Source organism: Gadus macrocephalus, chromosome 18 (assembly GCF_031168955.1).
Source record: "Gadus macrocephalus chromosome 18, ASM3116895v1".
NCBI lineage: Eukaryota > Metazoa > Chordata > Actinopteri > Gadiformes > Gadidae > Gadus > Gadus macrocephalus.
Window position 1 is genome coordinate 3,838,409 of NC_082399.1, and position 12,991 is coordinate 3,851,399.

Below are 12,991 nucleotides of genomic sequence, written 5' to 3' on the forward strand. Positions count from 1 at the left end.
GTAGAACAACCCCTCAAGAAATGTTCCTGTGGCCAAAGAAAACGACATGATAACATCCTTCATTTATTCCTTCATTATTCATTAGCAAATAGTTATGGTTTAACATACAAAGTGAGTTAATAATTAATTATTAAGATTAGGTCATTTAGCTGATTAATAGTAAAAATGATCCATAAGCAGCCACCATCATGCAAGAACCAAATCCAACTATCTACATTCTTTGGCTTCAGGGTTCTGCACAGAATTAAGTTTCTTTGAACGGTCCCCCCCGTTCGTCATCAAAACTTCTCTTCCTCCATTAAATCTCTTTTCTCAATTGTGTGACCGGACCGGGACAGTCTGGGAGGTGATCCCACTGCAGTCCCGGCCCTTTAGCTTAGCTATGAGCTACACTCCCTTAAAGGCCCAGAGCGCTGCGATGGCCATTAGGGCGGAGGCCAGCGTGACGGAGGAGCTGCTGCTGGTGGTGGCGGCGGCGGTGGTGGTGGTGGTTGGCCTGGCGTTGGTCCTGATGGCCTGGTCGGGCTGGATGGGTCTGTAGGTGTTGAGCAACAGCGCAGACGTCCCATTGGCCACTCGCACCGTGCTGCTGAAGAGGTCGATCTGGGGGGGGGGGGGGGGGGGGGGGGGGGGGGGGGAAGAGAGCTGAATGAGGACCAGCGCCATCCAACAGACTGATGGGGTGCACCACATGAACCGCAAATCCTCTCCTCACTTGGGTTTCACCAGCAGGCGTTAGGGCCTACAGTCAAACGATTGATCCGACAGGAAGTGACTCACCGCCTCTTTGCTGACTTTGATGGATTCTTTGAAGACGGTCCAGATCACTACTTCGTTGCAGCTAGGCGTGGTGAGGGAGCCCAGGTAGCGGTAGTACTTGGTACGATCCACTCCCTCCAAAAGGTCATCAAGGGATATCTTGTCGGTGAAGTTGGCATAATCACCTGAAGCCAAATACACTGTTTAAGTACTGTTTGGTACTGCAGCCCTCACGTTGCATTGAGAAGGCATCCCAGTTAAATGTAGAGTTGTTCCGATACCAGTATCAGAAATTCCTCCGATACTGCTATCGGGTATTGGCGAGTACGCAAGTCTTTGGCCCGGTCCGACACCATCACATGACTAGCTCATTTACTAAACAGGCAAAGAACGTCCAACATGTGCAGTGTTATGCTGCGTTCGTTAAAGGTCAGAGGTGGAAAGTTGGAATGGGAAACTCCCATTCGAGCTACCAAATCGTTAAAACATGGATGCCTAACTACAACACAAATGTATAATTATAAATGTAAACGATCTAGTTCTGATTAGTGTGCCATTAGTGGTTAAATGCTAGATGCTGTATCGGTATATACACCAGGTATCGGCCGATGCTCAAGTTCAGGGATCGTATCGGGACAAAAACAATACAAATATTATCGGAACATCTAGTTAAATGTCTCAGGGAACCCTGAGCCACTCACCGCCGTTTGTGATGTTGGGCAGGTACGACGCCAGTGTGTCCCAGTAGGTAGAGGCCCTTGTAGCGGGGCCGTCCATCTCCTGAAGCCCTCCCCAAGCAGGAGAGAGACAGCGGTGAGAAGCAAGGCCAGCAGATAACCCGCACATTCGGAACAGTAAAGATGTTAATTGAACCAAGTGCCAAGCAATAACTTGTCAGGTTAACCCATTCCCCGTATACAACAAAGATAGCGAGGATAAGATGCTGCACAATGCCAAGTACTATTTTTAAGTGCCAGGATATACAACATACAATAAGTGCGCGTACACTACGTGCCAGGACTTCCAACATACAATAAGTTCTTAAGAGGGGTGCTGGGGGAGGCTACGCAGAATCTAGGTGCACTCTGAACAAGCGAGTCTCGAGTCTCTAGCGGAAGCTGTTGAGCGACTCTGCGCCCCTGACATCGGCGGTCTCACCAGACCAGCGGGACCAGTGTTTGTGTCTGCTCACCTCGAAGAAGAACCCCAGCGCTGCGATGGATTCGTTGTCCGCAACAGCGAGTGTGGTGTTCCCGTCGTAGATCGCCTTAACGCTCACAATGTGCATCTAATTCAAAGACATGCAAACACAACCACGTCAAATTCCTGCTGTTACAATTGGACGGAAACAGGTGGTTATTTTTGTTACGGTTAGCTTAACTTGAGTAAAGGATAAATCACTCATGAATAAGACTTGAGGGGCCAGTGAACACAAAGGGCAGAAGTACAATGGTTTAGAATCCATGGTTTAATGTCAGCAGTTGTTTAGAGTGAAGGCAGTCAATGAGGAATCTGGCTTAAAGCATACTTTCATAGTACAGGATGAATTATTCATTATAGCCCAATAAATGAACTGCATTATGACTACAATGTCTCCACCCACCCACAACCCAAACTTAAACGCTGTATAAAGAGTTAATCAGTGACTTAATCAGTTAATTGCTTGCCCGAATATAATTTTCTGGCGAGATACATGAATTAAGATAAATAGGGGGCCCACAAAGACTGCTTTTGTGTAGGGCCCAGAGTGTCTTATTTAATGATAAGAGATGCGTGGTGTCCACCCACGCCCTCTCCTCACTGGGAGCGCTGGGAGAACCAGGCGCCGTGTGGACAGCCTACCTCCATGGGGTAACGCTTCCCGTTGACCGTGTGCTCCGAGCCTGGCTGTGTCGAGCCGTTGCCCCAGTGGAGGTGGAACTGCAGGCTCTGGTAGGTGCTGTTGGGCAGACCCCCTCCGGACACCGTACCGTTCGCCAGCGTCACCTTGACTACAGAGAACCACCACGACAAGCAGGACGCGTTACAACAGCAGCTCACACAGACAGGACAAACTGCACTCCGATAGTCTTCAGGGGAAGGTCCACAAAAGCTTGAGCGAATGTTTAAATGTTAGCGTCTACTTTTAGCTAATGTGATCCGTTGGATAAATGTAGATTCGACTTTTTAGGCCCATTTTATATTGAGGAAAAGCTTGATACTAGATTTTGTCAGTTGAAATTGGAAATACAAATCAGGGAGTGAGAGTGACAGCAAGACTCTTACCGGTTTTTCCAGTGTTCTTGATCTTGGTCAACCCTAATTTGTTGTCATAGTCGGTGAAGGAGAAGTCAACCAGTTCGGAGTCTTCTACGGCCTTGCTGGAATTGATGTTAATGGGGGACTGCCTGCTCCCGTTGCAGAACTCGACGGCTAGCGACACGGGCCATGTCGCAGGACCTGAAATGTGAGGGCACACACTTAACACTGACTCATACTTAACCGCAGGCCTAGAAACAGTAGTAAGAGTAATACAGGATGTCTGGTGTCTGTGATGGGAGGGCATCCAAGCGTTGATGGCTCACCGCATGATGCGTCCTGGTAACACCAATCTGCCACGAGAAACAAAAAAAACATTTCAGGAGACTGTCAACATGGTCGTGGAAATATGGATTATGATGATAATATGCAATTATTTACAAATTATGTAAACCTTGTTTAACTTGACTAATCAATTAAAAAAGGCATTGGTATACATTCTCCTTACACCTGGAGTTTGCCACCTCTGAATGGAAAGTTGTTGAAGTCAGATGTCACTTCCAGATTTAACCAATTCATTTTAATTGATCATCTCTCACATCCCTGCTAAGAAAGTAGCAAATAATAATGGAGCGTTGCAGTAGAGGTTCCTGGCCGAGCTCAGCAGGGAGGCAAACATGAAGGCGCGTTCATGAACGTGCGCAGTGCACCCGCACATGCATGTCTTTTCTAAAGCGTAGGCCTACACAACTTTTAAAAAAAACTCGTCTGCGCGTCGTGTGGAGGCGCATTAGAGAGGATCATAACTAAAAACTAGACACTTAACGGTGTGTCAGCAGAGTGCAATGCTTCTAAACATTTAATCAAACGTGCAGACAAAGTTCAACTTCTTAAAGTAAAGTTCTTTCATGGTGCGTGCTGCTTAAATGTAATGCAAATGAGCCTTCTAGTCAGTTGCCGCACAAGTCAAGGCGGCAACTGAAGGCTCATTTGCTTAGAACTTTAAAAAAATAAATAGCAGATTTATGATTGGTTGCAATTGGTTGCCTATGTTTAACATGGTAATTAATTAATTTTGAATTGGAATTGGAATTTAATGGTGTTGATGATTTGCCTCGCAACAGTGAAACTGAATTGTGATTGGTTATTTTTTATTCTCCAAGACTGCAAATGTGAGTTTTGGCCTCTTTGCCTCCCTTCAGTGGCTATACCTGGACCAGAGTAACGTCGGCCAGCCTCCTTTCTTGCAAAGGCCCTTGGCTATTTATTTATTTTCAACATTTTCATGCAATTATTCAGTAATAAACACACATTGCAAATGGATAATTTTGAAAAATAAATATTTTTTAATAATAATTTCATAATCACGTAAATCTTTTTTTTGGAAAATCACGAAGAGGCAATGGAGCGGTGTCGAAATAATGGAACTACTTTCCTCAGCGTATCAAAAGATATGCGCTCTGGTCTCCGTCCGCCACTACAGGTACGGCAGCGGAAGTGTTTCTTCACTTCACCAGCGGGCCAGGTGAGTCCAGACCACCGCATCTCTAATGTTAACGTGTTTACTTTGTATTTAAAGATATGCAATTATCATGATGACTACAGAATGCATATTGCGTGTACAACTTTGCTTTGGCGTTCGCTAAATGCTTTTCCATGGTGGCCCGTCGGATAAAGTTGCACGCTGTTAGCGTCATGCAACTTTGAGTGCAGAAAAATAAGTTATTTGCTGATGCACTCAATGCCTTCCCACATTTAGGAATCGAGGCTTTATTTAGCGAGAACAAAGTGAAACCATCGTTCTTGTGCCTTTAGCGTGACGCGTCGTTGTCTTCCTCTCCCTCTCCGTTCGCAGTGAGACGGGCTATACGCGGAGCAGAGGTGAACATCACGAGGCGGCGGAGTCTCCTCATATGTTTGAATGTCTCTAGTGTTCTTGTCTTGCTTTCAATAATCTTTGATCTGACCATTAGGCCTGCGCTTGTTTAAATCACTGAAATAGGCTACTATTTATTTACTGGTTGGGTTCATTCTGCATTACAATTCAAGTTTATTTGTTGAAGATTATGTAGGACCCGAGTTAGTTTGAACTTATTTAGCGGTAGTATTATATAACGGTATTATATATTTGGGTCGTATTGAAGACTTTAACCAACAATCCCAGAGACCGACGTCCTTTCCACCTTCCTGATCTCCGTGTTCAGGATTTAATTTCATAATTAGAAACTATAGGTTCAGGATACGATTTTAATATAATTACAAACTAAAGGTTCGATTTTCATGGTAGTTAACTCATTACGCACGGCTCCTGCGTGAATAACGCGCCACTGGTGCATGGGAGATATCACGTTGGTCAGATAAACGAAGTCGTAATCACAACAGTCGATATCAAGACGTTCACCCACCCCCCAACCCCCTCAACTCACTCACCCGGAGAAAATTCAAACTGTGGGTCCGGGCCATACCCTTCTTGGGAATTTCATTTTTCTACCGGAGTAGGCTACATGTTCCACACAAAGTAACTAGAGGACTCACCGATCGAGGCGTCGGCACAGCGGCCTTGTCCCGCTAGGGCGCACAACACGAGGAGACCTCCGAGCAGCTGCATCTGGACCGCGTTCAGTGGGCTTCCTTTGGGCTGGTGGACCTGATGGTTTAATATCGCCTGAAGTTAATCACTGACCTGATTTTTCTGCAGGAAGAGAAATGCATCCATTATCGATCCAACATTACCAATTAACATTCCACCTGTTCTCAAATCAATGTTCTCCATGTGATGAAAAACTCTAAAAGAACTGGCTTACATTTTTAGGTTTAATAAAATGGATAGAAATATAGTCCGGTGTGTTACCATGCGAGGAGGGACGGACGAGAATACGCGTGTGGGTGTGAGAGATGCCCTGGTCTGCGTCCACCTGCGATTTTATAGCTGGAGGTGGGGCGCGACCCCGCCTCTTTGACCTCCCGTCCCCTGCAACAGACCGGCATGCAGATAAGCACAGACACGTAGACTTTATTTATGGAATATTTTTTCAGAGACCTATATCAATAGGGACGGCACGTGACGTTACATCGCAATAAATTATATATTGTATATTTGATGTATTTGCATTGTATATTGTGTATGTATTGTTGTGTTTGCTTTGCATTTGTTTTACTCGATGTCATTGCAAATGAGGGTCAACTCTCAACTGATTTTTCTGAGAATAAATAAAGGTAAAAAATTTAAATAAAAAAATAAGCTGCGACATTTAGGGAGTTTTGGTTATTTATCCTAGCATATTTAGGTGATGATATTTAGGATGCAATTTAGGATGTTATTTCGGTGATATTTAGGATTTAGTTTAGGTGATGGTATTTAGGCGATAATAATGAGGATGTTATTTAGGTGTTGATATTTAAGATGTTAATTAGGTGATATTTTGGATGTTATTTAGGTGATGATATTTAGGTTGCTATTGAGGTTCTGATACTAAGGATGTTATTTAGGTGATAGTTAGAATGATATTGGTAGTTTTGTTATTGTTATGTCATTGGATGTTATTAGTAGTTCTGATCATTGTTTAGTAGGCCTAATTAATCTTCACATTATTGCTCATTATGGGGATCTTTTGAAAGTATCTTTCACATGCGAGACATGGCAAAAACTAACTATTAATTAGGATAGGTTACAGTATATTTCTTCTTATTTATGATTAATTAATCCCTTAAGGCATTCTGATGTAGGCCTACAAGCCCGATATAAGACCCATATAAAATATGCAATTCAAAAAGTAATATATTATGAGTCAGAAGTAGGCCTACATAACGAACGACAAAACAAGTTTGCGTCAATCCTTGTGGAATCCCGGGTTCCTGCTTGGCAGGAACCCAGGATGTAAATATCTCCCCCTTTGAATGTAAGGAAAAACGGCCTATAGAGCGGGGCTGAAAAAAAACGGCCCCCTTCCCCTAAAGATAATGGAGGGTTGAACCGTGTTCCCTTTGTTGAAGGACAATAGCCCTCTTGGGAGGGGGTGAAACTGTTCTCGCTCTGCTAGAGAGGAGAATGGTGTATGCATAGGCTACATTAAAACAGGTACATTTTCTATAACAATTTCGTGCTTTTTTGCATTTCGAAGACTCTTCTGACTTAGATGCAATGTCTCAGAAATACATTGCCGTGAAAAATCGTTCATGTCGGCGTGATTATGCGATTGACAGACGTAACCTTGATTCCCAGCACATAATTTGTGTTCAAATTCCCCCAATTCTTGTTCCCTATCCAGTGTACCATGTCGTGTTCACTATATTTAGAAGAAGGGAACAAGTGAGTCAAACACAGCCATACACGAGTAGGCCTACTAACAGAAGATTATTGAAGGGAGCATGACGTCGAAGTCCGGACTTGGATAATTAGCTGAGCTGTCTTACCGAGCTTATTCAAACCACATGCTGTCCGTCTTCACTCAGCCGCTGTGCCTTTTATATACAATTAAAAGAAAAAGCCCTTACCTCCATTAGTTAAACTTGATTAAACCAGCACAAGGCCTTTTGAGATTATCCATCTCTTTCCAAGTTCTCCAGGCCAAGGAAGGTGGCAGCTCACAAAACAGGATTTGCTAGCGATGACGATAGCATAAATACGAGTCATTTTTGTTAATTATTTTGGCCATTCCTGCTCAGATTAATAACATTAATTACAACCCCAAGCAGTGGCAGCCATTCCTGTGCGTTGCAAACTTCATGGCATACAGTTTTGCCAAGGCGGCCCAGTCCTTCTCCTGCCCAAACTCCCCTCAGCTTCGGGAACGGAACCCGTCATGATTCAACATGTTTTCCTCTGATATAAGTCTGTTCCCCAGCTCTCCTTCACTTTGGAAGGCCTTTTTTTTGCAGAATACACGGTGCATAGGCCAGCCTATCATCTGGTCTCCACCACCAGCACAACTGCATGGTTCATTCAGGGATTTTCCTAGCATACCTCTAAAATGTACATGTACATTTTGTATTTAGGGTGTTTATCAGACGTGGATTACAATCAGGACATTTGTCAAAGGAAATAGAAACAACAATATATCGCTGTCGGTACAGTAAAAACCATGTGCCAAGCACTAACAACCGCTAGGTTAACCCATTCCCTGTGTACAAAGATAGCTCAGATGAGACGCTAAACAATGCTAGCAATGTTAAATGTGAAGACTAATTACTTTTAACTTCTGAGACACAATGTGACCGAGATAGATACATTCTTAGAAAAGATGTTTGAGAACATCCTTTCAAAGGTGGTGAACCCACTCCAACCCTGAAAGATTACATTTTTGTCTCTTTGGCATTTTAGTCTGATTGACAGCTTACTGATCAGATACGCATCAGTATGAAACCACGAGTTAGAGCCGGCGTTGTTGAGCATGTCAGAAATTTGCACAGGCTGGAGGGACTGCAGATGGCTATCCGCTGCACGATAGCGTCACCATACAGATGTATTTACTGCCGCCGCTCAACTATGTACGACCAGTGATGTGATTGATGACCTGATATCCATCCTAGCCAGCATAACACGAGTTTAATGGAGTTGAAACAGCAGGCTGCTGAGTTAAGGCCAACCAAGACTTATTGTAATGCAGCCATTCAGCCTGCTCTACCCCATCTCTTCAGCAGAGTTAAAGTCCCTGGTACCCAATATCCAAACAGGGACATTGGCGTCATCAATTAGCTGCCTTACCGCTTGTTTTATACCACAATCGGTTAGGCCGCACAATGCGCACTTACGTTTGTAGAACTTGTTTATTGTATGTCTGTGTGCAAACTTATTATCTTATAGTGTTAATTTATTATATCAGTGCCTATTACTATAGGCGCAGATGCATGTTTATGTGTACCATCTACTCGACTGAGGTTATTTTTTTATGTGAGTATGATGTTGAGCATAAGCATTGTCACTTCCATTGTTATGGATGCAATAAACTTGACTTTGACTTCGATGTTCAACCAAGTGGATGTTTTTAGTCATCCATCAAAGTTTGATAAAGAGAATATGTTATTGTAGCAGGTCATTGAGCGAGCGGAGACCGAAGTTCGTCGTCACTCACTGGGACCTTGTTTATTCCAAACAAAAGTAAAACAGAACAGTGGCTTGAAACTATAAATCAACAAAGTGCGGGAGAGTCCTCTCGTTCAGCATTCTGCGTTCCGCGATCTGCGCTCTCTTTCTCTCTCTGCTCCCTGGTTCTCCTACTACAAACAAAGCAGGCACATAAATACACAATCCCTGATTGGACCTGATCGCGGGCACCTGCTCGCAATCAGTTCCACTCCCCCCAGCCGATCCGGTGTGTTCCCAACCTGCCCATACTCCCACCGCAGGCCAGACGTCGCACGTACCCCCACAGTTATTCACTGCGATAAAACTTTCCAAAATGCCTTGCAGTAATATGGTGTGAACTGTTGATTTAGTGGGTGTTACTGGATCTAACTGCTGGGCAAGCAAATGTCATCTGGGCTATATTCAGCATTCTGTGTCGTCTGAATATCTTCAAACATTAGTTTATTCCATTCCGTTTTAGTCTATCCTGCGAGGAGGCCTATGTTAGAAGGGTCGGACTCAGGGCCCCTACCTCACCAACAGAAGGGATCACAAGACGTTTCTGAAGACATAAGCCGACCGGTTGGTAGAATCCACTGGGTGGACTGATCTTTCCAGCATACATCTAGATCTAGACTCTCCCACTTGTGCCTTCACAGGGCGGGGCATGTTTTAAACAGCTTGTAATGGCTAATCACACTCACACCTGGTGGTAAATATATATGTATATGTCAACCCGGTATCACGCGATTGCGTGCTCCTGCGCACAAACGTTAATCTATTGAAGCGTGTTCCAGAGCACGATAGTGCTCTGGAAGCGTGTTCCAGAGCACGATAGTTCTGCGTGCTACACAGAACGAAATCTAAACCAATGCATTCTGAATGGGAGTGTTCTCAGACAATTAACGTGCTCCACAAAACGGTACGAGAGAGAGAAAGAGAGAGAGGGAGGGACAGAGAGAGAGAGAGAGCGAGAGAGAGGCTTCAGAAAGGGTGTGCGCAGATAGTACAGTGCACCCTAGTTATGTTTATGCCAAAACCACAAATGCTATATATATATATATATATAGCCTAATTATATATATTGCCTATATATATGTATAGGCTATATATATGTATAGGCTATAATTATATTATTTAGCGTGTAATGAGACAATCTATAGCCAAATTGTCGAAGATGCACGAGAATCTCCGGGGATATCAGCATGGGAAATCGGCGAATCAGACCCATGAACCTATAAAGAAAGACGTCATCTCAAGCGGGAGAGAACGTTTGCGGTGCTGGTTTGTGTCACGTAAGTACAGGGCTCTCATGTCTCATGCATTCGGCGTGAGACACACGCAATTCAACCCATGCACACGCTCGAACCTGGTCTCACGAAAATACGTGACACTCACGTTATTTAATCTATTGAAACGTGATCAGGGACACGTAGGCCTATTTTCTAAATTTTGTATTTCAATTGGAAGTAGGCTATTTGTCGTGTCACTAAGCATGACTTCCAAACTAAGGTTCTGTCCGGGAGCGTTCTCAGACTGAATCAACATCTCACGCGACATAATCTGATGCGGGCCGCCGCTGACAGTGAGCCCAGTTTTGAATTTAAATTAATCACCAACATGAGCCTGCTATGAAAGCAACTTAATCCATCAGCTTTGCAACTGACGGCAAAAGTAAAGCGAGACTAAAGTGACACACGAGTAACTGCTCTTTCCACGCGAGGGATTAGCACAACAGCGGGAAACCTCACTCAAAGATCAATGCCCATGTTTACTTAACGTGATCACACCTTTAGTGACTGGTCCCGCCTGCTTGGTCAGCAAATGCTGGTTAGATGGAACGACTCCAAAACAAAAAGTACTTCAAATAACTTCCGGGGAGCTGTCTGCCTCGGGTGTTCTCTGATGTAAGATGGTACCGCCTCATACGTGTGCTGTGAAACGGTTGTGGTATGCAACATCGACGCTGTTTCCACAGAAAAAAGGTTTGACTAGCCCGAATCCTTCCCATAGAAAACGCGAATTCCAGAGTAATTACTTTTGTCAACACTCTGTGATTCACAGCCAGGATACGTTCAATCAATTACATTTTATTTGTACAGCTCTTACAGCCCAAACAGACACAACAGGCCCTATATATATGACACCCCCCTATGAAAATCCAGGAAAACTCTGTTAATGAGCATTGAAGTAGCATGACGTTTCCCCTCAAACTATAAGTACCATTAGCGAACAACACAGTACTCTAGGTGGCTCAGAAGAACTCATTAGTGCTTGCGTGATAAAAACAAATAACAAAGTAGACATGGTCAGGGTGACCAGATTTGAGTTTGTGAAAAAGAGGACACTTCGTCGCCCAATGACAGACTCTCTCTACAGTCAGCTCGCGCAAGAAGGTGGAACGTAAGGGAGATACCATTTCCAGAACTTGGAAGGCCGTAATAACAATAGACATATACAATGGTAATAACTAGTAGGTTATGTGAAAGACCCAGAAACACAAATATGCGACGAGGCAAAAACAAATATGCGACGAGATAATGTCCGAAAACCGGACATTATCATCAATTAATAAAAAAAACCCGGACGGGACGTAAAAAGTGGACATGTCCGGGGAAAAGAGGACGTTTGGTCAGCCTATCAGGTAGCATACCTCACACATATTGTTATTGCAGCCAATCATCCTACAATTAAGCATTCGAGTATTGTTTCCCATGAGGAATGCTCGTCCTGCCAGTTTCTCCGCTCCCTTTGAAATAGCCAAGAAGTTGAGTTTAACAGACTGTGTCGTTTGTACTGCTGATCGTAAACCCCAGTTCCGTGTAAGTCACATCAACATGCTGAAGCACTACTACTCAAGGTTCAACCCTCAGATAGATCAGATGAAAGGCCCTGCCATCTCTCTGGGTGCAATGTTTGCTACTGTTCCTGACTCTGCCAAGGCCCCGTAATTGCTCACGTTATTGCTCACAAGGCTAAGCGGCCTACCTCAATTACACTTGTTGCTATTGTAGACAACCGAACCTACAAGTATGCAATCATCAAATTAGAGAGGGCCGCAGACTGTTGAAACTCTCGCCTCGCCCTGGAGGCGTCGGAGCGTCTGTGGGTCTGTCCACACGCAGGCCACAAGGCCACAGCCAGGATGAGGGCTGGGTGAGGGTTATTAGGGGGCCGGACGTGGCCACAGAGAGGGAGGGTTGGGCTCAATACGGCTTCACGCCAGGGGAGACGGGAAGAGACGGTCAAAGACACGGCCTTCTGTTGGAACTTACATGTTTAAGTAAAACATGTTTTACGTCCTGGCACTTAATGTACGCACTTATTGTATGTTGTACTTCTTCCTGGCACTTAAAAATGTAGCATCTTATCATAACTATCTCTGTTGTATACAGGGAATGGGTTAACCTAGTGATTGTTAGTGCTTGGCACTTGGTTCTATGGACATCCTACTGCACCGACAGCGATATGTTGTTGTTTCTCTTTCTTCTGACAAATGTACTTATTGTAGGTTGCTTTGGATAAAAGCGTCTGCTAAATGCCCTTAATGTAAATGTAGATGTAGTGTGGCTCTAATCAAAGAGGGTGGGGAGAGTTATGGAGGCAGGATGGTGTGGTAGCTGTTACAATATGTTCAGCTCCAAGACTCTAGGGACGTGGATTGATTTCTCCAGCGTCATCGGTCGAACCCGTGGGCATCACAGAGCAAGAGGCCTCGACCTGACCCCGACCTGCTCCTGAATTCACCGGATAAAAGCATACGACTGAACTAAGCATCAGACAACGTATGGACAACTTATAGGAAATTGCGAAACTGCGAATAACAGGTGACTGAACTTGCAGCTCTCTTGGTGAATTAGCTAAGAGAGTTGGAGTATGAGCAGAGACAATCCTTACTTGGATAATATAACAATTATGTTATTCGGTTAA

The 12,991-nt window shown here is 44.2% G+C and overlaps 1 protein-coding gene across 3 annotated transcripts; it reads right to left on the reverse strand.

Annotated features, from left to right (window-relative positions):
* Positions 1 to 50: 50 nt before the first annotated feature.
* ca15b (carbonic anhydrase XVb) lies at positions 51 to 6,004 on the reverse strand. Of its 3 annotated transcripts, none has more exons than XM_060035989.1 (9): positions 5,849 to 6,004; positions 5,533 to 5,644; positions 3,324 to 3,350; positions 3,025 to 3,198; positions 2,602 to 2,750; positions 1,952 to 2,047; positions 1,461 to 1,539; positions 781 to 944; positions 51 to 603 (listed from the first exon to the last, which is right to left on the reverse strand). In XM_060035989.1, the coding sequence occupies exons 1-9, from the start codon at positions 5,849 to 5,851 to the stop codon at positions 388 to 390; spliced, it is 1,020 nt and encodes a 339-aa protein (XP_059891972.1). In that variant the 5' UTR covers positions 5,852 to 6,004; the 3' UTR covers positions 51 to 387. The 3 variants fall into 3 exon arrangements, with proteins under 3 accessions (XP_059891972.1, XP_059891973.1, XP_059891974.1); XM_060035990.1 differs by having other exon boundaries at positions 5,533 to 5,689; positions 5,849 to 5,979; XM_060035991.1 differs by lacking the exon at positions 5,849 to 6,004 and adding an exon at positions 5,731 to 5,749.
* Between the last annotated feature and the right edge of the window lie 6,987 nt (positions 6,005 to 12,991).